This window comes from Styela clava, chromosome 7, assembly GCF_964204865.1.
Source record: "Styela clava chromosome 7, kaStyClav1.hap1.2, whole genome shotgun sequence".
Taxonomy (NCBI): domain Eukaryota; kingdom Metazoa; phylum Chordata; class Ascidiacea; order Stolidobranchia; family Styelidae; genus Styela; species Styela clava.
Window position 1 is genome coordinate 15,030,479 of NC_135256.1, and position 27,287 is coordinate 15,057,765.

General features: G+C 34.2%; 3 protein-coding genes across 3 annotated transcripts in view; 2 read left to right on the plus strand and 1 right to left on the minus strand.

The window, feature by feature from the left end:
• LOC120327705 (uncharacterized) overlaps positions 1–20,547 on the minus strand; it is a 36,681-nt gene extending 16,134 nt beyond the window's left edge. Inside the window, exons 1-11 of the mRNA XM_078114473.1 lie at positions 20,273–20,547; positions 18,753–19,433; positions 17,922–18,105; positions 17,477–17,633; positions 16,829–16,949; positions 15,837–16,046; positions 15,286–15,415; positions 14,153–14,269; positions 13,765–13,878; positions 12,819–12,956; positions 12,504–12,578 (exon numbers count right to left, since the gene is read on the minus strand). Of these exons, the coding sequence (XP_077970599.1) occupies positions 12,504–12,578; positions 12,819–12,956; positions 13,765–13,878; positions 14,153–14,269; positions 15,286–15,415; positions 15,837–16,046; positions 16,829–16,949; positions 17,477–17,633; positions 17,922–18,105; positions 18,753–19,433; positions 20,273–20,394 (2,049 nt within the window). The 5' untranslated portion in view covers positions 20,395–20,547. The remainder of the gene's footprint in view (positions 1–12,503; positions 12,579–12,818; positions 12,957–13,764; positions 13,879–14,152; positions 14,270–15,285; positions 15,416–15,836; positions 16,047–16,828; positions 16,950–17,476; positions 17,634–17,921; positions 18,106–18,752; positions 19,434–20,272) is intronic.
• On the plus strand, positions 2,415–7,052 carry LOC120327707 (uncharacterized). Its single transcript, XM_039394050.2, has 6 exons — positions 2,415–2,748; positions 3,259–3,357; positions 3,458–3,653; positions 4,316–4,430; positions 4,809–4,965; positions 5,467–7,052. The coding sequence occupies exons 1-6, from the start codon at positions 2,475–2,477 to the stop codon at positions 5,802–5,804; spliced, it is 1,179 nt and encodes a 392-aa protein (XP_039249984.2). The 5' UTR covers positions 2,415–2,474; the 3' UTR covers positions 5,805–7,052.
• LOC120327708 (uncharacterized) lies at positions 8,870–12,604 on the plus strand. Its single transcript, XM_039394051.2, has 5 exons — positions 8,870–9,302; positions 9,720–9,806; positions 9,889–10,071; positions 10,730–10,961; positions 11,428–12,604. Exons 1-5 carry the CDS (start codon positions 8,970–8,972, stop codon positions 11,625–11,627), a joined length of 1,035 nt encoding a protein of 344 aa, XP_039249985.2. The 5' UTR covers positions 8,870–8,969; the 3' UTR covers positions 11,628–12,604.
• Positions 20,548–27,287: the final 6,740 nt, after the last annotated feature.

Genomic DNA, 27,287 nt, shown 5'->3' on the forward strand with positions numbered 1-27,287 from the left:
TTTTAAATACAACGGGGGTCCGTCGGAGGTCGATACTCCCTTCGAAAATTAGAAGAAACTTTGAAAAGTCGACAACAAAGCGTTTTTTATTTACTGGTTAAGTTCATTAAAATCGCTAATTGTTTTTGTCGCCGCGATCCTAAAGTTCGTAATCTGTATTCCCGCCCGATTCATCTTTTTGAAAGTATTAATTCTTGCGGGTCGGCGGACATCGAAGTTTTATATATTAGGTATACCCGTGCGTTGTCGTTGGAAATTTTTTAAACTGTAAAAGTCGCCAATAACGCGTGCGATAGCATTTTGCTATAATCGTCGATTGTTATTATCAGTGTGACGTGGTATTTAGGCCGTAAACAACTGTATGTTCGTTTTATTTTCTCTAAATCAAAAATTTTCCACAACGTTGTGCGACGTTAACGGTGATAATTATTTTATTTTTGTACACACACGGAATTGCGAATCCGGCGATATTTAAATTAATATACGTTCATCGGCGGCGAGTTTCTGTGGACAACGCAATTTTTTTTATTAAAAAGCGGCAGTATAATATACTGAAAATAAAACTTTAAACAATATGAGTTTTATTGAGGCCTGCGAGAGTTTAAAAACGCCTTTTTGGACATTGAAAATCGCAAAATTTCGTTTGCCTCTCGCACACATTATTTTTAATCGGCGTTTAGAAAACATATCGTCACTAAAATCGAAGCACTGTTAATTGTGGGCGGGATTGGCCATATTATACATTACTTTGAATTGCCGTCGAAAATTTTTTTTTCAACATTATACAAGGTTTGAAACGGGACAATTTTCCCCGGGTTGTGATGATATATATAAGATAATCAATCAAATGTATATTCAATCAAAATTATTGTGCTATAATAAATTTTAATCTGAGATATTACAGTAGATTTATGGATTTTTCGATGTTACAAGTCCTGAAAATAAGGAAATCAAAGCTTTATATGTTCGAGCAGTTTACCACACAGATTGCCGTGCTATTTAAAATTGTGAAGATTTTATTATGTCGACTCAACCGCTGGTTAAATTGAAGACAATAATAAAGCAAGACATTTTAAATATGCCCTCATCGGTCACAAATTGATTACTTTGCACAACAGAAAACTTATTATTCATTGTAAAAGTCGGCTCTTTTTTAACAAGTGGCCTAATCGCGGCGATGAATATGTATTTTTGATTAAACGATATACTTTATATGTATTTTCATTGTACGAAATGAAATTGTACTCTACGGGATTTTATATCAGTTATTGAGATTTTTCTAACGGCGATAACGAAAATACGTATTAAAATTAAATACACCCGGCAGTTTATCTCATAATTTTATGTCCACAGATCGCCGTGGCATTTCAGAGAAGTAATGTTTTAATTTTGACTCAGGAAGAAGCAACCGCGAGATACGTTTGACATAATTAAATTAATATATAAACCCATTTTGGAATCCCGTAGGCCGTAGTTGTCATGGATTGATCATTTTACGCAACAAAAAAATCATGCTAATTTTGTAGCCATAAGTTTTAAGCTATTTTAAGGTTGCCGCTCACAAGTAGACCGAATGGTCATTTCGCGGGTATCCCGTCATTCTGTACAAATATTTTTTTATTTTTCTTGTTTTCATTTTTGTTATATTTTATCGGAATGACAAATAAAAAACGATTTGATTGATTGATTATACGCTGAAAAAACGTCTCTTTAACGAGCGCGTAATCGCGCTGACTGTTACAGGAGGCAATGAGAATTTCCGATTTTTTAAATACATCGTCATACGTTTATAATTTACAAAACGTTCATAAACCTACGCAACGGTGGGGACCTATTTTACAAAATAAGGAAGTGAAACGATACGTTGGGCGTGAAAAGAAAACGAATAACATCATAACGCAAAGAAAATTTGTCGCTTTTGTATGTTAGCGAGCGCCGTTTGTGAATTCTCGCGTAATTCACGATTGATTTGGCGACGCGCGAATTCCGTGTTAAAGCAAAGCGGCGCGGGTCACGTGGTACCGGGTATTCGAATAGTGAAATGCCATTCGAATATTTTGATATTCGATTCGATATTCGTTATTCGAATTTTTTGCCCAGCCCTACAAATGACAAATCTTGAATTTGAGTGCCACACCTTGGGTAGGCAATGCCGAATCAGGAATATTTCGGTCCTTCCAAATGATAAAAAGAACTTCCTACATATTTAGAGATATCAGTGGCTGCTTCTATAGCGCCTTGTTCATGTTCAGGCGTTAATAAGTGGCATATAAAAAACCAAAGGTGTGCAATATAAAAAAAATATGAATATGCCCTAAATGGAAGTTTCACGATTCCACAATAAATCATCACTCATACACAATATGCACGTAATTGCAACGTATGAATTGCGCAGTATGAATCACCTTTTCATCAAATGTCCAAAATTTGCAAAATATAAAGTTATATGCAAGCTATATTTGAAAGCTGGCAACATGGACATCTGTATTATGTATTATATTTTAATACCATTAAGTATTTTTAGAAATTTAGCAGAATGTATAGAAACAGGAAACAAAACAGAGGATGATGTTTTTCCTAGCTCGCCACCAGTAATATGCCCGCCAGCATGTCTTAGTGATGATCACCCATGTAAATGTTACAGTGATGGTTGGATAGATTGTAATGGGAAAAACCTTACAAGTATTCCAGTTTTACCACCATGCTCAAGACTGATAAATCTACAAGGAAATAACATCACATCTATAGGTTGGTAACAAACTAATGATTCTAGTTAGGTAAAGGGTATGATGTACACATGGTACAATTTTTAGGTATTATTAAAATAATAAATTGGTTGATGCTGAGATTAGATTATTTTGGCATTTAGGATCATGATTCGAAGTTGAATTAATTTTGAATACTCTTCCATTTCGCAAAAAAATTAACCTAAGTAATATATAATCGAGATTTCGCTTTTTAATTATATGAATTTTTGGAAAACGCAATTGCGGTATGCATTGATTTTTCATTTCTTTCCTTGAGTATTCTTTAATAAATATTATTGATATATAGAATACAAAAGAGTATTTAAAAATGACAGTTTATTGTATGTAATTTGCGTTTTATAATTATGTCCATGCCTGTAAAAATTTTTTCAATTATTATTATTATTATACAAGAAAATTGTCATGTATTGCATCATATTTCATTAATATAGGAGGAGATAGCATGGCATTTCAGGATCCAAATTTCACACAATTATTCCTATTTTTACAGATCAAGTTGACTTTTCAGAAACAATAGATACTCAAATCATTGATCTTTCATACAATAAAATTACCGAGCTTCGGTCAGGAATTTTTATACAGTTAAAAGGTATTTACACTTTGAGCATAAATCTATGAATATTTTATCCTAATTTATGGTTACTCTACAGGAGTTGTAGGGAACTAACCCCATTCTTTCGTAATTACAGCATTAAAAGCTTTAACGCTCCACCGTAATTCCATAGTACACATCAGTGATTGTGCTTTCTATGGATTAACTGCATTGACGTCATTAGATTTGTCACGGAACAATATAACGGTCATACCGTCAACAGCTTTTGATGACAACACAGCTTTGAGAGAAATAACATTGTATGAAAATAAACTGAGTGACCTCAGCCCGAGGTGAGAAAGTTACCTAGAATTTGATACTAGTCATATATATGACATACCTTTGCAAATTTAAACACTATTATTCTCAAGCAAATAATCACCTTTTCATGAATTATTCCGAACTTTCTAAGTGGAAAGCACAAAAATTGAAGTAGTATTTTTTATATAATTCAAATTTTTATCTCTAAAGATATTTTGGATTTGAAGCTTTAAACCTAAATTAATCCACTCTCTAAGCCAGTGCTTCTCAACCTTTTTTTCAAGTGACCCAAATTTTCTCAAAATTAAATTTTGTAAATTTCGCTACCGAAGTATATGCTCAGATACTAAATAGCATGGAGTATTTTCATGGTTGCAAAATGACTAATATGAAAGTGAGAAAGCTGTGCTAGTTTGCCCTCAGCAACGGTTTACTTGAGCAAAACAATATAAACGCTGTAATATTTCCCTTTGTAGACATTTACTATTCAGCAACACTTCAATACCAAATATAAAATGATAGGTTTTTGTTGAAAAAATAAGCAACCCAAGTAACTTTCTGGCGACCCAGCTATTGGTCGCGACCCATAGTTTGGGAAACACTGCTCTAAGTCACACCACTTGAAATATTACAAAAAAAAGTTCAAGTCAATATAGATCAAAGATATTTATAATGATAAAAAGCAAATTTCTAGATGGTTCGAAAACAAGACATCATTGGAGACAGTGGCACTGGGACAAAATACTTGGAATTGCAGTTGTGAATTAAGAAAATCGTATGACACAATAGTCAACACCTCTGGGATTCAGGTTTGTTCAAACAGGGAATCCCAACCCTAATACCCTTGTTTACCACTTGGCCGATTTTAACCGGAATTTTCATCCTAAATATTACTTATGAAAATATGACAAAAGTGGTGCCAGGATAGACAGTGTCTCAATCTGCTTTGGGCCAGGGCAACATCCACATTTCCTCTTGAAACCGGTAGCTTATATTTGTAGTAGGCACAAGTATGTAATTCTTGGTTGCAAAATCCACCCAGAATAATGGCCCATTTAGTCCACATGGTGAATTTACCCCAGTTGAGTACCCCAGGTCAAAATGAGCTCTAAAACAATTTGCAATGGCTTAAATATACATTAAATATATTTGAAGATTTCAGATAATACATGCATTGATTTTTACAGGTCGATTGCCAAGATAATACAGACACAATCTTCAGTTCAATGTGTATACGATGTTCCAGTCCATATTATATGCGTGGATTCACTCTTTATAATATTACAAAAGAAAATTTGAAGAGTTGTGATGAAAACATCACCAGCAGTGTTAATAATATTCAAGGTAAGGCGTCTTTTTAGATACTCCACCTTTGTGAGGTTATTTATTGCAGGTTTATTTTTGAACAAATAGAATAATTGAAGACATCTGAATACTTTGACATTCTCGAATTCCTCCTGCCAAACAACCTCAATGGACCAAATTTTGCTACAAAATCAGTTGACAAATATCAAAACTAGCAAATTCACTCACTTGGCTTAGTGGTGGAGACTGTATGAGCATTTTAGGTTACATAGGTTGGGTTAAATCCTGCGGTGCAATGAATTGAGTAGGCAATGTCGAATCAACCATTATAAATTCAAGTTCTAAAAATAATAGATCAATACACCTTACATCCTTTGATATCAGTGATTACTTGTAAAGAGCCTTGTTCGGATCGAAATGTGTGAATAAATACCTATAGAAAAATCCATACAAAGTTTAATTGATTCAACTAACCTCTCTAGACAACTGCAAACATAATTATATTACATATATTATTGTTACCTGAATATTTCACTTCAGAAATAACAAGTTGTGAAAACGTCATCCCAGTAACAAGGCAAAAACTAATGAACACGAGTGAAGCAACCATGACAACACTAACAACGACAAGAAATTCTATTTCGAGCTCAGCGACAGAATCGGCTTTGAAAAACGCAACCATAATCTTAATCTCAGAATCTAGCACAAAACGACCCCACATGAAAAATTCATCAATGGATTCATGGGTTGTTGTCTTAATCGTTATTGTTGTTTTGATCCTGATTAGTTTTATCGCAATTTCTATATGGTGCAATGACAGAAAAAGAAGGAAATTAATAAGGAGAAAGTCCTATGGTACAGAAGAAACAACATTGTGATATCACCTGTGTCTAGAGATGGCCAGAATCGAATTATACTATAGTATAGTATATTATATCATGTTCGATGGAAAATTTAAGGAAAAATTGTAAATTCATAGAAACGCAGAATAGTTGAGATAAACAATGTTTTTTCTATACTTTTACGATGTCTTAAATAAAAAAGAATATTTTAGAAAGAAATTTGCTCAAAGCAAAGTCATGCGCACCCCCCTCCCCCCTCTGAGCGATGTTACAAGCAGCTACTGAAGTGCCAAAATGTTAAGATCTTGAAATTACAAATGGAAAAACTTCTCGAAATTATTTGGAAAATTGGGAATTTAATATCTAATATAAACAATTAAATATCCTGCATTCAATATAAAACTTGATTAAACAATAAAGAATCACAAAAATCAAATGTTTGAGAACAACTATCTATACCTCATGAGTGTAATTATCGAATTTATGTTTATTATTATGTTATCCATTGTCCAGTAAATGTTGTGTACAGAATAGCTTCCCAAACTAGGGGACAAATTTTAGGGACCGCAAAGAGAACACATATTTTACACAAAGTACTATATCTGTTGTACTTTTTTAGACTCTTGATTCGAAACACAATTATCAAAACCAAAATCTCACGATTCCGAGTGAATACATCATTATATCCTGTTTCCCCGAAAATATGACTTTCTTTCAATTTTCTTTTAAAAAAGAACACCAGGGCTTATTTTGGGGGGATGTCTTTTATTTTCATTTTTCAAAAACAAAATTACAAGTAGAGAATTAAGAGATTTTCAAATGTACAAAATATGAAAATCGATTTTTATTTATTTATAAATAACACGTTTGTATTTAAAATAACTGTTTAACATAGATTACCCATACCCATCATACCCATTTGAAACGAGTAGGAAAGATTTCTTGCTACCAACTACCGACTAAGCAAAAAAAATTCGGCGTTATTGACTTGGTCTTATTTTAAGGGGAGGGCTTATATTGAAATCATTTTTAAAATTCAGGCTAGCTCTTATTTTCGGGGAAACACGGTAAATTCATCGCGCTCGCATAACAATGCCTTTAATTGTTAAGCCAGCGGTTCCCAAAGGCAGTTTGCTGAGTGTGCCTCAAAAATTAAGAAATTGGTTTTAAATAATAACTAATGTATTGTTGAATATTTAACATATTATTTCATTTATTCTAAATGTTTGGTTTCCTATTGTTGTAAATGATGTGTATATGGATCAATAAACTCATTTTATTTTAGTATGTTGTGTACTTTCTGTTATGTTGGGTCTATTGTTAAGTAACAGTAGAGGTTAATCCCATTTTGTAATTTTGTGGGCCGCAGTTTATTCTTTCGATGAACTGAGTTCAGCAAACATGAGTGATTTTTTTCAGCATTTTAAAGGAAAACCAGGCAGAGATAGGGAAGAGAAGTTAACCTTTTGCCTTGATCTTAAGCCCTAAATGTTTATATAATTTAAAAGACATAAAGTATACATTAACGATAACAAAATTGTGTTTTAATTGGAGGCAGCATTTTTTTCGTGTAGGTGCACTGTGAATTTTTTCCCTGATAATTTGGCGCCGCACGAACCGCCTGCTTATGCTAAATTTGATCATTAAGAGTAACAATGCCCGTTAAGGACCATGCTGTCGGTGGCAAGACGTCATATTTCATTATCATCGAGGCCTGCATTAACAAACATTGAGCTGAGCCACTACTGGACTTGCTATGCAGCAAAAATCATTCGCACCCATCACACTGAATAATTGAGTAACAGGAATCTAAGTAAATATGTTTTTGTTATCGAGTGGGCCTACTAAATGTTAAGAATTAACTGTGTCAATAATAAATCAAATATGCATATTTCGAACTGTTTAGCATTATTAACATGAACAGGAGCAGCAAAAAAAAGGGCCGCGAGCTCAAAAGTTTGGGAAGCCCTGGTGTACAGTACAGTTATATACGATATTTGTTATTTTATATATTTCATTTTCCAATAAAATCAATTGTTTAATTAGTGATTTGCAACCTTTATCATCAGCAATTTTATTTTTGAAAAATGGTTGAAACAAACTGGTGGTTGAAAACAAACATCGATCAATCTCCTAAAATTTATTCCTTATTTGCCCACCCACAGTCAGAACTGGACATAAAATGATCAAAAATTGAACTTTGTGTGATGTGTTTCAATTACAGCAAATGCATTTTAGTATGGCCATTATGCAATACATTAACCAATAAGTGGTAATGTTAAACTAAAATGGATAGCAGAAATTGAGGAGGAGATATATGCTGAGAAAAGAAGCAAAGTATTTAGGACTTTGACAAATATAATGAAAATTCAAATTTTTGAAACAAATAATTTTCAATTTTCTCGTCCGAACTTATTTCTTTTCGAACTAAAATAATAGTGACAACAAGAATGATTCAGAGCGTTAACGTCCACATTGTCATCACAGAATACGTTAATAATATCATGCAATTACGTTTCGTAATCCAGGAAATTATGCATCACTGAAATATCAAATGGCGATAACGAAAGTTGAAAAAAAATAAAGAAACATCTTTAAAAATTCATAAAAGAAACGTTAGGTGACCTGAATGTCCAACACGTCACTTTATACAGTATTAAGGTGAATAATAGGCAGCTTACTACATGACGAACAATGCAGACCTAAATAATAACCACTTTCATGTTAATCAAAGTTCTATCAACAATATAATAGAGCTGCTGGGAAAGGAATGATATAAATAGCATCATTCAGTTGAAATTCGAAAATATGAGAAGTACTTGTGGACTATAAACCGAAAATCATGTTCCGGTTTTTAATACTAGGCAGACAAATAGTCAAAATGTAAATTCATAAGCTTAGATGGTTCCCAACAAAAAGAGGAAAAAGATTTCATAATGATTTTTGGGAGATAAAAGAAATAAATTTGTATTAGTGTGCGACGAGACTCTCATATCGCTCAGAATAGTGACCTTTACTTCTGATACAGCATCCTTGAATTACTTGCAGAAGGATTAACTATTACAAAAGCACGAATGGTTAGTGGTCAATGCTTCAGAACTCAATTGACAGCAAATGATAGTCTTGTTACAATATAACAGATTGCTCAATTTTACAATATATTCCTCTACAGTCATCGAGTTTTATTATTAAGACAGTATAATGGCAAGCAACTCGATCAACGAATACATATTCAAATTACTAGTGCTTTTTGGCATTGTACACATTACTTTGGGATCGACAGCATGTGATGTTTGTGTTTGTCAACCGACGGCGGATGCTCCGTTTCTCACGTCATGTTCAAACCCCAATTTGACAACGGTTCCGGATAATATTATAAACACAACCAAGATATTTATTGCGAATGATGGAAGCATTCGAAATATAACTGCAATGGATTTTGCAGGACTAACCTTACTTGAACAACTGGAACTAAACAACAACAAGATATCTACAATTGAAGATGATTCATTTAAAGATTTAATAAGCCTGACGGTTTGTTGATTTACTTTCATTCTTATGAAGATTTAATCAAAGCCACATCATTAGCAGAATAGGATTTCGTACTTATCTCAGAAAAGAGGGAAGTCAATAAGGCTTATCCATATGGCGAAGCACGATCTCATGTACGGTTTCCAGTCAGGTACGGGAATAGTTGACCAGTTGTTTGTTTCAGATACATGGACTTGAGATTTTACTGATAAAAGAGTTATAATACTTCAGTGTCAAAAATACCGTATAGATATATTGTTGTGACATAGCTGCTTGGAACTGTTTGACAATGTGAGACTTGAAGCACTTATAAAAAAAACATTTTACCATCACAGCTATTCGGAAACAAATTTTACAATTCCCAAAAATAACATACAACTAATCTAATTTATGATTAACAAAATTTATCCTTTTTTCTAGACACTCAAGGTTGCATCCAATGCTCTCAATCAACTATCCATAGCATCATTGAATGGGCTACCTAACTTAACACATTTGGAAATAAATGTAAGTTGCAATTAGAAATTCTGGAATGAATGGAAACAAGAAAATAGCAACCCCACAAGCCTAACATAAAATCATTTTTCAGGATAACATGATCACAACTGTTCCAGATCATGTTTGCAGCAAACTCACATCATTACAATCACTGAGTGCACAAGATAATGAAATAACGACAATCGGATCACAAGTTCTTATGGGATGTGATTCTCTTAATCACATTGATTTATCTAATAATGGCATAACTACAATTGATGAAGACGCCTTCAAGGTAATAAGTCCAGTCATTTTTTTAAATTTTGAATAGAAAATAGGATTATTATTTTGACTAGCTTAATGTGGGCATGGGTAGTTCCAAGCAGAAATTTTCGAGTGAAATTCAACATTATCGGTAATGTGGCAATGTCGAATGTTAAAAATCTCGGTTCAACTTTAAACAAGTACTATATCACTCACTCAGGGTGTAATAGATTGGATATACAATTACAAACCAACAAGATTCCTTGATTTAAAAAAATAGGAGCTAGTAACATATTGGCAGCTGCTTGAACAGAGCCTAGTTCAAAATGGAAGAGTGAAAATGTCACACAATGGAAAGTGTCAATCCATAGCTGACAATTGCCAAGTTGAATGCATCAATTCATTAATAAATGTATATTATGTATCTCAGTGTTCTAATGGTTGGAACTTGGTCCTAACTCTGTGTTACAGGTTGAAAAGCTTTAAGCCAAACCCCATGACCACTACCTCAATCAATGTGTAATAAAATTAGGTAGGCGATTCTGATTTTGAGAAAATTTATAGATTTCCAAAAATACGATGCTCGCTGCTTAAATACATCATATTCAGATAAAACCAGAATTACCAACTTACGGTATGTACTGTAACATTGAAAGATACTTGAATTTCAACATTTATTTTTTCTATAGGGTTTGGATAGTCTTGCTACATTGGACATCACAGGCAATAAGTTGACAGCATTTTACAGTGCATGGTTTGTGAACAAATCATCCAGTATTAATTTTAAACTTGACAACAATGCTACTTGGTACTGCAATGTACAAATGAAGGATGAATATGCCAAGATCAATAGAACTCATCCAAGTCTTCTGAGTTGCAGTAATGCAAATGGGTTTTGTCCTTTGTGTGATAATTTTGGAGGTGAGGAAAATGAAGTATTTTTTAGTGTTTGCATTCATAGTAATAAGTAAATTAGGGGTTCTCGCACGGCTTGCAGGGTTCATGGGAATCTTTCTAAAGAGTACTCAGATGGCAGTTGAATTTTAATACCTTAGTATTTATAATGATAGCTGACTTACACATATGACAGTGCAATCCTGTCTTTAAATCGCAAAATTTAATTGAAAGAAACACGCATATTCTTCACTCTCATGTTTAGATGTTTCGTAAACATTCTTTGTAATAATATTTAATATTGTTGATCGATAGCCCTAGTCAACATTTTACCACTTAATTAGATGTTAGCTTGCAGAGGTTCAAATAAATTGTGTTATGATTTATGATGGGAGGGATATTGAGAATTCGTGATTTAACTAAAACAATTTAACTACGAAATAAGTCATTTTCACCAATACAATTGTTTATGTCAGAATTTGGTATTTTCTAGGAGTGAGACTCACGGAAATCATCATCACAGAAAGAACTGTGACTGTTTCCACCACAACAGTAAAAGGAGAAACAGAAGATCCATCTGCTACAACTGCTTGCAATAATATGACAGCTACCTGCCCAGGATCTGGCTTCAAAAACAGACCAGATATCTTTCTTTTACTTGTAGCTATGCTTATGATAATTCTTCATCGGTAATTGACAAAAAACTTCGAAAAACTCACTACATCCATATGAGTTTATAATGCCAGAGCCAAGCCAAGACAGAAATTTAAACAATTAAAAATCCCAATTCACCAGTTCCCATAAATTTATTTTAATCCGAACCAATAATTTATAGCTATTGCCTATTTATTATAATAGTGTAACTTTAGAAATGACTGTAAAATTAACATTGACTTTTCTATTATTTACATTAGCATTAAATTTCTACATTCCTATTTCAGTAATATTATTTTCTGATAAATATTGTATATTATCTCACATCAATGAATTAGTAGAATACTTTATTATATTATTCACTGACTTCATGTACATTACAGTGGAAGATACTCAGTGCAATGATAACGTGTAATTTAGCACTGATATTTTTGTCAAATGTTGTTTTTTGTTAAAATTATGAAACCATATCATAGATTTGAATAAATTGAAAAATATTTTAGCATAGTACCCAGTAGCATAGTGGATACATTGAATGTGCATTGTATTTCATTATCATGAAATTTAGATATTTTCATATGCTGTAATTATATATTCTTGAATATATATTAGGTTGCACGTATGGTTGTGTCCTCGACCTCGTGCTCCAGAAAAATCATGATATTTAGTAAACGCCATTATTTCAATATGAAAACAGTAAATTTTACACAGATAAACATTTATTAGTTGAATTCTTGAAAAAAAAAATCTTTCCGGACATCATTAAACTCAAACCTAATTCAGATTTAAAAATTTTTCATCAATTTAATTGTATAACCTCATATCAATTTTCTGTCCATGCTATTTCTTTGTCAAATGACAATATATCTCTTCCAATACATATTCAACTATTTTTACACTTTATAGACTGTTTACCTTATGCGATTGTATTTCTTGTTTTAGTGTCTTCTGTTGTTCAACCATTTCCTCTGTCCACTTTTCTTTTTCATTCTTGAATAAAAGCATCAGGTAGTTAAGATTGGTATTAAATAACCCGCATTATTAAAACAGATAAATCTCTAAAAAAAGGCTCGACAGATATTTTAGAACGGAGTAACAGATATTTTAGAACTGAGTGAGATTATCCAGAGAACTGCGTTACAAATCACTCATGTGAAATTTTTCAAATTTTTTGAATTCAACAATACACCATTTTAAAAGTTCACATCTGTAGGTTTTAAAAATACGAACCTCAACCTCCTCGTGCAATTGTTCCATTTTCTTTGTTAAATTATTGATATCTTCCACCATTGTTTGCTTATCATTTAGAAGTTTTTCAATCGAAGCATTTTTCTGGTCAATGACCCGAGATATTTCATGAGTCTTCATCTATTCAAATATCAAAACAAAAGTTACAAGAAGAATGATTCAGCAACAAAAAGAAACTTTATATTTTTAGGTGAGAAGTAAATACAAAATGACTTCAGTAAGAAACATACATTTAACCAGTGTTGAGTAGAAGCCAGTGTCTTGAGTCAAGTCACAGGTCATGCTAGCCTTGCTCCTAGTCCAGTGGTTCTTAAACTTTGCGACCCTATCAAACCTCTATGTTAGTTGGAAAGCTTTCGTCGAACCCCAAAGCGCTTTGAACAACAACAACTTTGTTGGGTATAGGGCAACATAAATTGCAACAAGAGAACAAGTACACATAGTTATCCGAACAGGTCTCGTTCTTGGTTGACATATTTTACAAAAAAATCCTCAAAATTGCAAAGAGTTTTCCGGATAAACCTCAAACCCCCCGCGATCATTCTGGTGTAACATCAAATACCAATACACCGTGTCAAAAGGCAGGTGATTTCATGTCAGTAAAAACTTCTTGTGCTGCTGGAGAGGGGAATCACTACCAAGGCAAAAATGCAACTTTGGAAATCCAAAAGCTAAAATAACTTTGGGAGGACTTTCGTTCAACCCCTGGACCCATCTACCGAACCCCAGGGTTCGATCGAACCCAGGTTGAGAAAGATTGGTTCAGTCCACAACTGAAGTCGAGTCAATCACTGAGCTAAATGTCACTGGCACAAGTTTGAGTCATTTCAGACTCAAGTCTGAATCGGAACTAGAGTCAATTCATTGATTCTCCGAAACAATGCATTTAGCATACTTCGCAAGACAGATTATTGTGGATTATACAAACCTGAAATGTTTGTTGAAGCAGCTTTTGTTCTTCTTCTTTCAATTCCAATCTTTCTTTCATTTTTTCATAATCCTCAATAACATTTAATGCATCTGATTGAAGCCCATTGATCGTCTGACAAAATAGAAAATTAATATGAATCATGAAACAATGCCATAACATGAAATAAATGTAGGCCTACTATTATTAATTATACATCTTCCTAAAAAATAAAAGCTCACTGAAAATGTGTTGGGAACATTGTCAATCAACACCAATTAACAAAAACAACCTGCCATAAATGGAAAGGAACATCAACAGCAAAAAATTTTTTTTAAATGATTCTTTCTCACTTTAAAAACCACATCAAAATAATACTAGTTTTAAGGAAAAACAGCAAAACACATACTTCTTCACTTCTCTCCAATTCAGTTTTGAATTTTTCTTTTTCCTTGGTCAATTGTTGAACTGATTTTGTGAGCTTCTTTTCATGACCTTTCCACCCATCAACTACTTTTGCCAATGTCTAAAAACAGAAAAACCTCAAAAAAAAAATTCTTATACATTAATACTTATGATAATGTGTTTTTACACTAAATAGACTATGCCGAAAAAAACATTGATTAAGCTGGCACCAATTACTGAGAAGTGTTATGGGAATTATACAAAACACTACATCATGACATTTTGTACACATCGTTTAATGTCCAATATGACTAAACTACGTCTTTGAACCAGAGCCCAACTTGAATTCTTTTTTAAAATGGTGGTTTGCTGTTAGATCATATTGACTTGAATTTCTTCATGTCTCACATATACCGATAGTTACTGGCAATTGATATAAGATTATAATACTTACTGAATTGTTTCAGTATGTCTTGGCATTTTAACGATCGCTCGTAAAGTTTGCTCAAGTTTCATATAATCTTGAGTGAGTTCTATAAGTTGTTTTAGTCCCAAATTTTTAAAAGCTTCAAAAAAGTATGCAATTATGGGTGGCAATTTTACATCTATGTGACTATAGTCTATCTTGGCAAGTAAGAGACTTTGTGTCCAAACAAATGTACATTACTCACTAAGGCATACGAAAAACATAAAAGCATACATAATGGTTTCAAATTTGTTTAATAAAAAACTGGTGCTACTATAGCATGAGGTATACTGCTATACATCGCCTAAATGCGGCAGTCCTGTTAGTTTTAAGGCTTAGCTTGTTTATTGTTGAAACATAATACACAGAGTAAGGATATTGAAATAGTTTGCTTCAACTCCTCATCGTTAGCATGAGATCCATGGCCAGTACTGTGGCATGAAGTCTATTGCATACTTTTTGACATTATGAATTTTTATTGAAAATTTGGTATATTTGCCAGTAAACAGGCAGCATTTAAATGACGTATGGCAGTAGGCCCCACGGCAGTAGCATCAAAAATCGAAAGTCCAGTGAACATTCAGGAATACAAAATTTTATAACAGATTTCTATTGTATTTAGAAGACTTTACATTTGGCTGACCGTAAATAACTAGTATAAATATTAATACCTTATCTAGTTGTTCAATCATCATGTCCTTTTTCCTTGCAACGGATTGTCCAACTGCAAGTTCCTGTTGAATTTCAAGTATTTTGTTTTGAAGTTTTTGTATTTGCTTCTCACAGTGGTTACGACGATACCTGTAAATGTAATTAATGTATTGTAAATGCAATCAGAAAATTCGAATAATATTACAGATGGCTCTAATATCACACTTTTCCCTTTTATGAGTGGTGTCAACCAGATTGCGAGCAACTAGAAGCAAGCATTAAATTGAAAACAGACACAGGTATATATAGATAATATATGATCCATATATTATTATAAGGTATTTCAGTCCTGATACAGATCTGAGCGGCTGCAGAAACATGGAATTCTACAAGGTTGAAAGATACCATATTCTTCAGATTCAGAATTCATCAGCTATAATCTACTACAAAATGGGTGAAGCTGTGGGAATGGGTTGTGAGATAGAATGGTAAAACTTTTGCCCCAATATCTGGCACCTGTGAACATCAATATAGTTAGGCCAGCATTTGAAATACTGTGACAATATCAAACCTTTCTTTTTCCAATGTATCTCTTAATATTTTATTTTCAACTGTTACACTGGAATCCACAGAAGATCTTGTAGTTGTTGTTGGATGATTCGAGTTTCCACGTAATATAGAGAATATATTTGAAGTTGCATCATTGTTCATCAAGGCATCTATATCACCTGATGCTGATTCTGGACTTGAAGTAGGCGGAACAAAATCGGATGGTTGTGCACTAAAAATGAATAAATAAATGTTGGTTTACTGAGATATGAGGTCCCCCATCTGTAACATCCCATCTGTGTTAAATTAACTTTGCTGTTGTTTAAAAAAAAATGTAAATGTGGCTAGATGGATGGTTGGCTGTTTGTCACTTATTCACTATTTAGAAAAAGATTGGTGGCAGTGCATTGAGCAGTTCTACATGAAAGATAATAATCTTGAAGACAAACTTTTATTTGGTGAATAATCTCGCAATATTTTTTGATTTGATTGTCTCCAATATTAGATGTATGTCAATTGAACAACCTTAGTGATATTCAATTGAATATTCATATTTGACAGTCTTTTGGCAATTCATAAATCGGTGATTCCGACATAAATATTAATTATCTGGAGTAGTCAAGCAATGAATACGAAGAAGAAGAATTTATACTGTCATATAATGAATAACTTTTAACTGAAATATAACTTTCACCAAAGGATTTAGTATAGTAGTAAATCAAAATACTCCTGAAGTCATTGCCGATAAACCAGGATATCTGTAATTAATATTAAATATTGGTTCCATTACATTTGAACCCACGTACATTTGAACCCATGACAATTGCACCTGTATGGTATTGCACCTATGGAATTTTTTTTGTTTCACGGATAGTTAAACCCATACTAACCCTAACCAATGGGTTTTAGCACCCGCATATAGATTGAACCCGTGGATATACACATGGGTTCAAATATACGTGGGTTCAAATGTACGGTCACCTTAAATATTATTTATAAATATAATAAACTCACCTCAGCAATGTTGCAGTATCAGTGCTACGAAAAGATTCGGGACCATCTCCGTCAGTTTTGGTATCCTTAGCACCAAAATACAATTTGTAATCTTCAGATATGTTCTTCGATTCATTGTTTCCTGGTCAATACAATAAAATGATACAATTTAATACTAGATGATGGTCAACCATGTATCAATATGGCAGGTTATAGCAGTTTAAACACTGTGCTTCATTCAGGGTATGATAAAATTAGGTTGGTAAATGATGTTCCGGGGGAGGGGGAAGATTTAATATGGCAAACCATGGCTTCTTTCATGGTTATTAGTCAATGGCGAAAATGAGAAAAATAAGCCAGTTATTCGTTTCAGATGCATGGAGTTGGCGGTGCAGGAAGTCAAAAACCATTCTACATAGAATCTAGATATCCTGTCGCTGTCGCACATAATTATGCCCCACAGGACACAAACCCGCGCAGTGTAATCAGAGATACCATGTCAAACATGCTTCTAATGCTTAGAACGATGTACCGAACACAGAGTTCCGCACATATCGATGGATTCTTGTCTGGGCATTGTTCGAAACAAATCCAATTGGAACAAGTGTTCATAACTGATTAAGAAGGTGAACTTATAAATATACAAAATCCTTTCTTCCTTCGGCTTACCCAATACTCCATCCATTTTCAGCATTCCTTGCAAATGATTTCTCACCGTCTCCATACTGTCGATTGTTTGTTGGCCTTCACTTGTATATTTCACAGCAGCAGTACTTTTTGTGATGTTTTGTTTTGATAACTTTGATGATTTTGTGCTTGGTACTTTCTGAAGATATAAAAGTTTTTCTTGTCGTTAGCGAAAATATGATAAAATTCAATGCGCAATAATTTAAATGAAACAAAAGCTGAATGACTCCAACAAGAAAAAAGTAGAATGTCTTCCTCTTTTTATTTTTTTGTTTTATTCTCTCTGCGTTTCGAATACAGGCCATAATGACATCATTAGCTGGTGCAACTCTCTAACTTGGATGCCAAAAACAAGTTTAAATAATATACTACTTTATCGTCTGCCGCAGTGTATGGAATAAACAAAGAATGAGTGTGTGAGAGACACCTGAGTATTCTTTTTCGATGGAACTTTCTTCATTTGATCTCTTGCTTCATTTTTCATTGTATAAGTTTTCTTTCCAACCTCTTTTGGATTGGTCCTTCTATTTTCAATTTTCTTCTTCCTCAAATTAGGATCAGGTTTCTCATTTCTGCTCATCTTCGAGGTCTTTCCAAACATTTCAGAACCACTATAATTATAATATACATATATACAGTAAGCGATCCTTGTTTTACGAGATGAAGCTTGAAACACCAAATATACTTCAAATAAATTTCAATTTGGATATTTATTTTTGTAATGCATGACATATTGTATGAAAAAAAATAAAATATTAAATAAATTGACAAGACTGACAATATTTCTGATATCAATCAGGTTTCAGCTAAACCAACTACTTTTCCTTTTTTGCAAAATTGGATTCGTATGCATATAATACTGGGATTGAAGATAATTATTCTGAGTAATTCAAGAGTTTTGTTGCACACATCACGAGAAACATCACAAAATATTTTGACTGAAATTTACGATGATTTGATCGTATAATTACAGCAAATGCTCTGAATAATGACAGAATAGAATACTGATACTCATGACATATGACACATTCAGATTTATAAACTTTAAGTTACTTCTTTATAGAAATGCCCTGAGCAGGATTTGATTGGAGCAGATGCTAACTTCGTTCTAGTGAAATTATATTGAGTATTTAGTGTATTAACCATGAATATCAAATTAAAGAATGAAGACATTTAAAATATAGCGAATATATAATTGAAAGTACAAAAGTATGGATTCAACGATTTGCTATGTGTAAGTGTAAGTTAAAAAAATTACCTTGGTTTGACATTGCCATTAGGAATTGCTTGTGTTGGTTGTTTCCTTTGTTCCCTAATTCCACTTTGAAGAGAGAACAAAGATGACAATGGATCTCCAGATATACTTGTTTCCATTTTTTTCATGAAATCAAACAACTTCTGTCTCTCTTCTTCATTTGAAGGAATTCTGAGAGAATCAAGCATAAAATTGTCATTACTTGAAGTATATTTTAAGTCAGTCTGAGGTGAAGACAATTTTTCCATATTCATCTGATGACTCAAGTTTCTTCGTGCAGGAGAAGTCGTAGAAACTGTTGAGGAAACGTCTCTTCTTTTTGGAGGAGTGTGAAATGAAATCCTTAATTCTGATTGAAAATCACCTTCACCTGGTGTGACTTCATCATCAAATCTAACTTTAAACTTTGATGGGGACGTGGAGTATCTATCAGATGGTGATTTACTGCTCATGAGAATAGAATCGTTTTTCTTAGGACCAGGTGAAATTGACTGCATAGCTTGTTTCTCTTTCTTAAGACTTGTTGCAAGAGATTCCTGCAAATGCTTCGTTATTTCCTGAGCAGCTGATGTAAACGATCCTGAATCAGCCGTGATGACGGGAGATGAATAACTTGAAAGAGGTTTCACAGGTGATGGTGAAAATCCTGGCTTCATTACTGGGTAATTGATAGGATCTTCAGTACTAAAAATAAATTTGAAGATTCTGTAATTGTTTGAGTGATACCAATTCATAGTGAGTTTTTCTATAATTTTTTTATATACAAGTTAGCACATTGCTGGATGTTAACAAATAATGCTAACATTAGCAGCATGCTTGCTATCATGCAACCAACTACAGTACCCTGTGTAGTTCGTAGGTTCATGTATTGTGAGATATAATTATGTGTAAAAATTCCTAAAAAAAGGACCATAAATCTATCATTCAACCGCAAATACGGTGTTTAGTGTTTGACTTTAAGTGAACGTATATTAAACCTTAAATTTTATTCAAAGTGCATCATACCGGAAAAAATTTAAACTATAACACGAAACTGTGGGATTAACGTTGGTTGTTCTAATTTTATACCAACAAGAACGAAGTGGATCGCAAACCAACAAACCATTAAACTAGGTGAACCACCCTTTTGCTATTTCTACCTAAACACAGAAACAATGGAAAAAATAATTTTATAATTTTCAAGTGAGAAACATGGCCTTAGCCAGTTGACTGATATCTGGATATGCAGATAAACAGGGCTTTCTGAACTGCTGAAAACAGAATTATTAAATCAAAATTGCCAAGAGCCCAATTTATTTGCCATTTCAGCAATTTGTGCCGAGATGATCTAAGTACTGGAGTACTAAAAATTAATTCACAATGAAATCAGGACAAAGACAAAAAAATTCAGAGCACAGAATCGTACATATTTTCAGCAAATTCAGAAACTCGTTAACCCTGAAACCTGCGTCACATAAAGGTAGACTACGTTAGAAAATTTAAAAATCTACATGATATTCCTGTATTCTGATATTTATCCTCACCTATTTAAAGAATCCAGTGGAGCTAAAGAATTTTTCAATTTCGTATCGTGTGGAGTACTAGTTTCTGAAGTTGACAATGGCTCAATTCCACTCAAAAACTCTTGTTCGCCGACAAAGTCCATAGGGAAACCAAAACTGTGAAGACTCCGCCGTCTACTGACAAAAATACGTTTCAAAGTACTGGTCCAAACGGCGCCGAAATGATGTTTACACTCTGGCCCGACATCTCACGGCGATGAAGACTACAGGAAGATTTTCATGAAATCAAATAGATGTTTCCCAAAGCCTCTACTAGTCTACTTCCTCCTTCACTTCCTTAACATTGACTAATCAGCAAGATGCAGAAGGTGAGGTTATAATTGAGCAACTGCTCAGGCACTTTTTTCACTCAGACAGATTTTTAGGCATGGTGATAAAACGTAAATGAATACTAATACAATAGCTTGGGTAAACGATAGCTCGTTTTCGTGGTTTCGCTAGCCATTTGTAAGTTTTAAGTTATATTACTCTAATTTAGGTATAGTTCAAATAACTCGATTTTTTTTCCTTCCATGAAATTTTAGTTTAGTTGCAGTAAGCAAATATTAATCTCGAAAAAATTGCTATGGGCTAGGCCTTAATTAGGTATTAGTACATTTCTAATGGCGGGTTATATCATATTTTGAATAAATATTGTGGTTATAAAACATTTAAATTAGGCTATAAACATCAAATCGACAAAATATTTCAATAGTAGGAATTAAGAATTTAGCCACCATTTAGAAATGGTTAGCCACAGACAGAATTTATCTTGGGTCAAGTTCGGGACAACATCAAATCTTGAAAACCAGGATTCTGAAATCCCGGCTTTCAACTCATTGTTCTGGTCACGATATCGGCCAATTTTATTAAAACGCCGCTGATTTTCCGTTTCGGCAAATCTTACTTTCATATTTGATTATTCAGCAAGTTACGTCCGACTCCGAATTGACATGAAATTCGGCCAGAAATCGGTTATTAACAATTTAATCTCTGACTTCAAAATTGAAATTATGCCTCCTGATCTAAAGTTCTGTTCACTTAATTCTTCTGACTCTTTTCAGATCAATACAGGAGGCTCTATTTTCCCATAATCTAGACGTCCCCGTTCATTTCCATAATGATGACCAATCACCAACGAGTTAATGATGACGTAACAGTTGAGATCCCTACAAGCGACGAGACTCCAGTTTCATTCTGGCAGCTTTCAAACATGGTTGTAGTATTCCTTCGTTTACCTATCCAAGAATTAATTTAATGGTCATTATATCTTTCGAGGAGTTTTAGTTTAAATAGAATAATCCGAAATCAGTCCAGAAAAAGCTACGATATAGACTTGTATGGGTACTCCTGAAGCATGCGCACCAAGATGTCGCATAACCTGAACCCTAACCTGGTACACAACCTGAGTTCAGGAGGTCCCTTGCATGATATTAGGTTGAACATGTAAACTAGTTATTAAGTGCCAACTCCCAAAGGTGCATTCAATAAAAAAGTTCGCAGTGGTAAAGTATAGGGAGAGTATGAGGAGTAAAAGTAGGCTATAAGAAAGCGGATCGGGGAAACATCCATTATTACCACGCAGTCTGTACCGACAATCTTGGCTTTAATTTATGAAATTATGAGTCATGTTTATGTTTTCCAATTGAAAAATAAAGTAAACTTCTATTGCCAAGTTAGACGCCTCAATATTCACCAATCGTTTGTATTCATGTTTATTTGTTTATGTTTGTTGTGATTTGTTTTCTTCTTTCTTCGGTGCGTGAAACGTTTAAGTTATAAACTTATTGTTAGGTTTTTGTTCACTTTTCAGATTCTTCGCCATTCTCTTTTTACTTATCGATCTTAAGATCGGTAAGTATATTGATAGGTATTTGTCTGTATGTCTGTCTGTCTGTGTGTCTGTGTGTGTGTCTGTTAGATGCACGCGATATCTCACGAAAGCGAGATTGAATCTGCTCCAGATTTTGCATGTGCATTCATCTTATCTCGGACCAGAAGCCTATTGATTTTGGGCGAATTATGTCGTATAATTAGCGAGTTATCAATCAATTATTGATATAGTGATCTAGATTTTTGTAAAGCGAGAGAATTTTGAAACCCGCCGAGTGTGTGTGTGCGATGCGCAGTGCGCAAGTTACAAGAGCGGATGAATCGAAACTGCAGTTTCTGTTTTGGGGGATCCCCTAACTATCGATCGATAAGTCATCGGTTTCCAACCGATATTCTCGTTTGAGTATTGTTTTATTTTTTGCGAATGAATCGAAATAAAATCTATCTATCTACCTTTGTAGATACTACCTTTGTGTTTATATTTAATTAACGATATCACTAATTATTATAATTTAAATATATACTTGAATAACCATACGGGTGCGGCAAAATAGCTTTGCCACCCGGTATATACCAATGTACCAAGAACATCTTTAAAATATTTTGTAGACGTATGAACATGAAATAAATCCATTTTATCCTGAAAACGAAAGCTTCATGAGGCACTGAAAAAATATTCAAATTCCATAATCACGTTGCTTATAATCTGATTATATTTTTCGGTAAATCGTTCAAGTATACTTATTGAAAAAAATAAAATAAAAAACTATTGGGCTGCCACGCGATGTAGTACAACACATGCCACAGTTATTGCATTATGTCATTTTAAGGGAGGACTCTTCGTTTTCGATTGATTTTGCATGTTTAACCTAATAGCCTGTCGAGTTGGATTAAATAAATAGATGAATAATATTCACTGCTCAAAAATTTTAACAAATAATGTTGTTACCAAAATACAGTTTCATAAATCAAAATCTCGGCGATAACAAAACCACAACCCGTGTAATTACTACTCCTAATAGTCGAAGAAGAGATTCCACCAGAGCCAGAGAAGATTGATTGACAGTAAATTTAATTTTAGCAATAATGGTATTGGTAAATGCGGTTTTAACAATTCATTTGGGGTTTCTAAATTATATGTGTTTCTATCTTTTTTCAGGGAGAATTGAGTTACAAACTAAAATCGCTGTCTGGAACAGTAATTTTAAACATGAGCGTTTGTGTGTTATTGGTTGCATTTAAATTCAGCATTTTAGAAAATTGGTGAAAGATTTAATTACGGTACATTCATCAGTCACGGGGAGGTTCCTGCCATGAAAGTCTGCAAAATTAGGCGTAGACGCTTGTATTAGATGCTGCAATAATAACCAGGAGAATTATTTCAATTTCATCGTAACACTATTTTCAAATCTGCGTAAAATACTTGTTGTACAGCTCACAGACTAGAACGTCATATAGCACGCGTAAAGTCGTTTCATTTGCATTGGATAAACTAACATGAGATCACTGTGTCATTTGTTGATTGAAGATAAGTAACCCATACTACAACCGCATATTTCCAAGCCTATATCTACCTTGTAGCGGCATTTAACTTTTCGTGACGACTTGAGGAAGTTATGCTGCAGTACTTCCTGCTGCCCTGTGGTATGATATGACTAAAGCAGAAAATAATCACCAGATGACAATAAACAGTAACTTTCCAGCCATTTGGAAAAGGGTGAATCGATGTCTGTCGATGTTTATTTATTCCACAAATAAATTCGGCAGTGCCATGTTTGATCGCGCGCGATAAGAAGTAGCTATGTCGACGATATCGAAGCTGTGTGTAATCATGACAAAAGGCGGCGGTTTTGAGAGTTCTTCGACTCACTACAGCATAAAAAAATAGAAATTTGACACCACGAACAATCAATTTGAGCTACGCTTTTGTATGAAAATACTTTTGTCGCTGGACTTAGTGTACTTAAGTATGAATAATCCTTATTCGTTTCCCCGAGGCTATCGATGGAAACATTTATGAGGGGGTTACAGCTGTATTGTTATGGGTTTTTAATCAACTGACAGTTATGTTAAAGCTCGTTATTATTTCATTACTATGAGTGTGGATCTAGATACCAACACAATATTCTGAAACATACATTATGCATGCAAATTATTAGGATATGTTACCTTACTGGCACTGTCAAATATGCAACGCAGCGAAGATATAGATAATATTCCTATGTCAGGAGAGTACACTTTTAAATATGCTTGGCCAGATATAAAATTGAGTGACAGAATCATCGAATTTATCCGTTTGGTATTAAACTATCGTGCTCAGGCAATGATCAAGATCGATGTTAATCTTGAGATGTACCTACTCAATACCGCGGGAAATCATTGATTCGTCAAGCTATTTTTAGATGATCGACAATGCAAAGATACAATGTGCTTCTAAATAACGCTATGAAAATGACATCAAACTTTAAAAAAATAGGTGGAATTTCATTAAAATAGAGAAAAAAACGCGAAATGAAACAATATGTGAATGTTTATGAAGATATAACGATTCGTTTTGTTTTTTTTCAACGTAATTCTGTGGGTTCCATTACATTTGAACCCACGTACATTTGAACCCATGACAATTTCACCTGTATGCTATTGCACCTATGGAATTTTTTTTGTTTCACGGATAGTTAAACCCATACTAACCCTAACCCATGGGTTTTAGCACCCGCATATAGATTGAACCCGTGGATATACGCATGGATTCAAATGTACATGGGTTCAAATGTACGGTCACCAATTCTGTACGCCCATGTGCAATGTCTATATACTGGTGGAATAGGCCGTGTGGCTAACGCTAGTTTATCATATGTAGTGTAGGCCCTATTTGTTTCAGTCAAATATTGTTGTTGCACTTATTCTAGTTGCGTACTTTGCCTCTTGTCGGAATCGGACTGCGAATTATTATTATAACCGTTCACGATTCCGAAGTGCACTTCACAATTGTCAGCTTCTGTTATGTCGAGCTTGCCCCATATATATTGCGTTGAAATACAAGACACAACTTAAATTTGTCGTTTTGAAAAACGTATAAGCTTATCGTGAGAAGTGGGCATGTATCGATCGCTTCAAGTCAGACTGGAGAGAAACATAGTCGGCCGTTCGGCAGTGGAGTGAAACGCGAGAAACGTCAACAAACACAGAAGGACCACTCTTACAGGTCGTTGTATTTTGCTCGTCAAACCTTTGAAGGGGAGTTTATGGATTTAGAAATATATAGATTTATTGAGCGAACAGGAATTTTTATTGTTTGTTTGAGGTTTTTAAAAATTACAAATTAATGCGAGAGTCACTTACTAGAATCATACATTGCGCATCTAGGAGTTTCTGGTCAGTTATTTTTCAATCCCGAAAGTTAATTTTATGAATTTGTTGTTTGTGGTGAGAGAATTTAGTATCTGCATCTGTTTAACGCGTTTAGCACCAACCATTTGAAAGTGTTTATTTCTAAATTGGTTAATCGATTAATCCATATCCGTGTAGTCCAATCCTACAGTGTTCGAAGCAAAAAAGTGGGTTTAGTTTTAGTTTTGTGGTTGGGTTTTGTGCTATGTAAAATAGGTCCAGAACCAGAGTGGAAACTCAGTGATTATGGACATAAGTTTCCGATGCTGCATGAATCATTAACCAATTAGCAAATTTGTCAGACCACAACAGTTGATATGGGTGACCGTACATTTGAACCCATACATTTGCGCCCGTATATTCGCGGGTTCAATCTATATCAGTGGTTCCCAACCGCCGGTCCGCGGACCGATGCCGGTCCGCGAAGCTTTTTTGCCGGTCCGCGAGAAATTTCGTTGTTTTGTTTTTTTATGCCGTCTCAACCGCTTTACCGTGGACAAAGTTGCGTTGGCTCATTACGCAATTCTCTTCTGCCGTCATATTGCGACGTCTCTCGCGACATGTTGGCGCCGTCTTACGCGACATGTTGGCGCCGATCACTCACATTCTTCGCTTTTCCAGCTCCGATTCATCGCGAATGCGCTCCATCAAATCTCGCAAAATTAGGAAGCCTAAAAATCGGCCCGCGTGCTTTTTCTGTTCTGCGTGCTTTTCCTAATTAATATGACCATCCATATAAAACGTAATGGATATATCCTTGTTTAAACTAGAAAACAGTCAAGAACAGTATAATAATCCAGTAAGATATGAACTTGTTGCGACCCCACAGGTGGTCACGAAACACGCAAAAAAAGGATGGGCTGCAGAGATCTTTTCCAGACACAGTAGGATTTTGAGCTTGTCGCCAAGTTATCGACGACTTTGTCATTGTAATGCAAATTCATTTCGTTTGACGCGTCGATTAACTGCAGAGGGATTATGATGAACCCAATGAAAAAAAAAAGGATTAAAAAAGAATTACTTATCACAATTTTAGATATCTCTTGATAACGAATACCCATCGCCAAGTAATCGAGCAATCAAACTGTTGTCCGGATTTTCAGCCAGTTACTGCGTTATGCGAAAAAACATTTTCATCACTAGATTCAATTAAAACGAAGCAAAGAAATCGGCTGCACGCGGCTGCAGAGCTATACGTATTGCAAAAACTTCTTTGAGGCCTCGTTTGCAATCTTATATCGGAAACGAAACAGCAGCAAAATTCTCACAGGAGTAAATTGTGCATGTTTTTAATGTGAGAATTTTTTGCGTGCCTTTCTTACGCATAATGGGTGCCCAGCACTGCATTTCATTACGCAAATATATGGTATTATTTTATGTTTCACCCTTTTTTAATATTTTGTCGGCACATTATTTGATAGTTATTCTCCGTGTGAGAGGTTTAAAGTGTGTTTTTTTGTCTAGAAGCATATTGAGTGCCCGACATTGCATTATTTTACGAAAATATATGCTATTCTTTCCAGCGTTACGGCCATTTCAATTTTTTCCGGTCCGCGAGTACATTTAATCTAATTTTACCGGTCCGCCAGGGTAGAAAGGTTGGGAACCGCTGATCTATATGACAGTGATAAAATACATGTTTTAGGGTTAGTATGGGTTCAAATATCCGCAAAAAATGGTGCAATAGTATGAAGGTGCAATTGTCGTGGGTTCGAATACGGGTTCAAATGTACGTGACTCAAATGCAATGGAACCGTTGTTATGACACAATTTC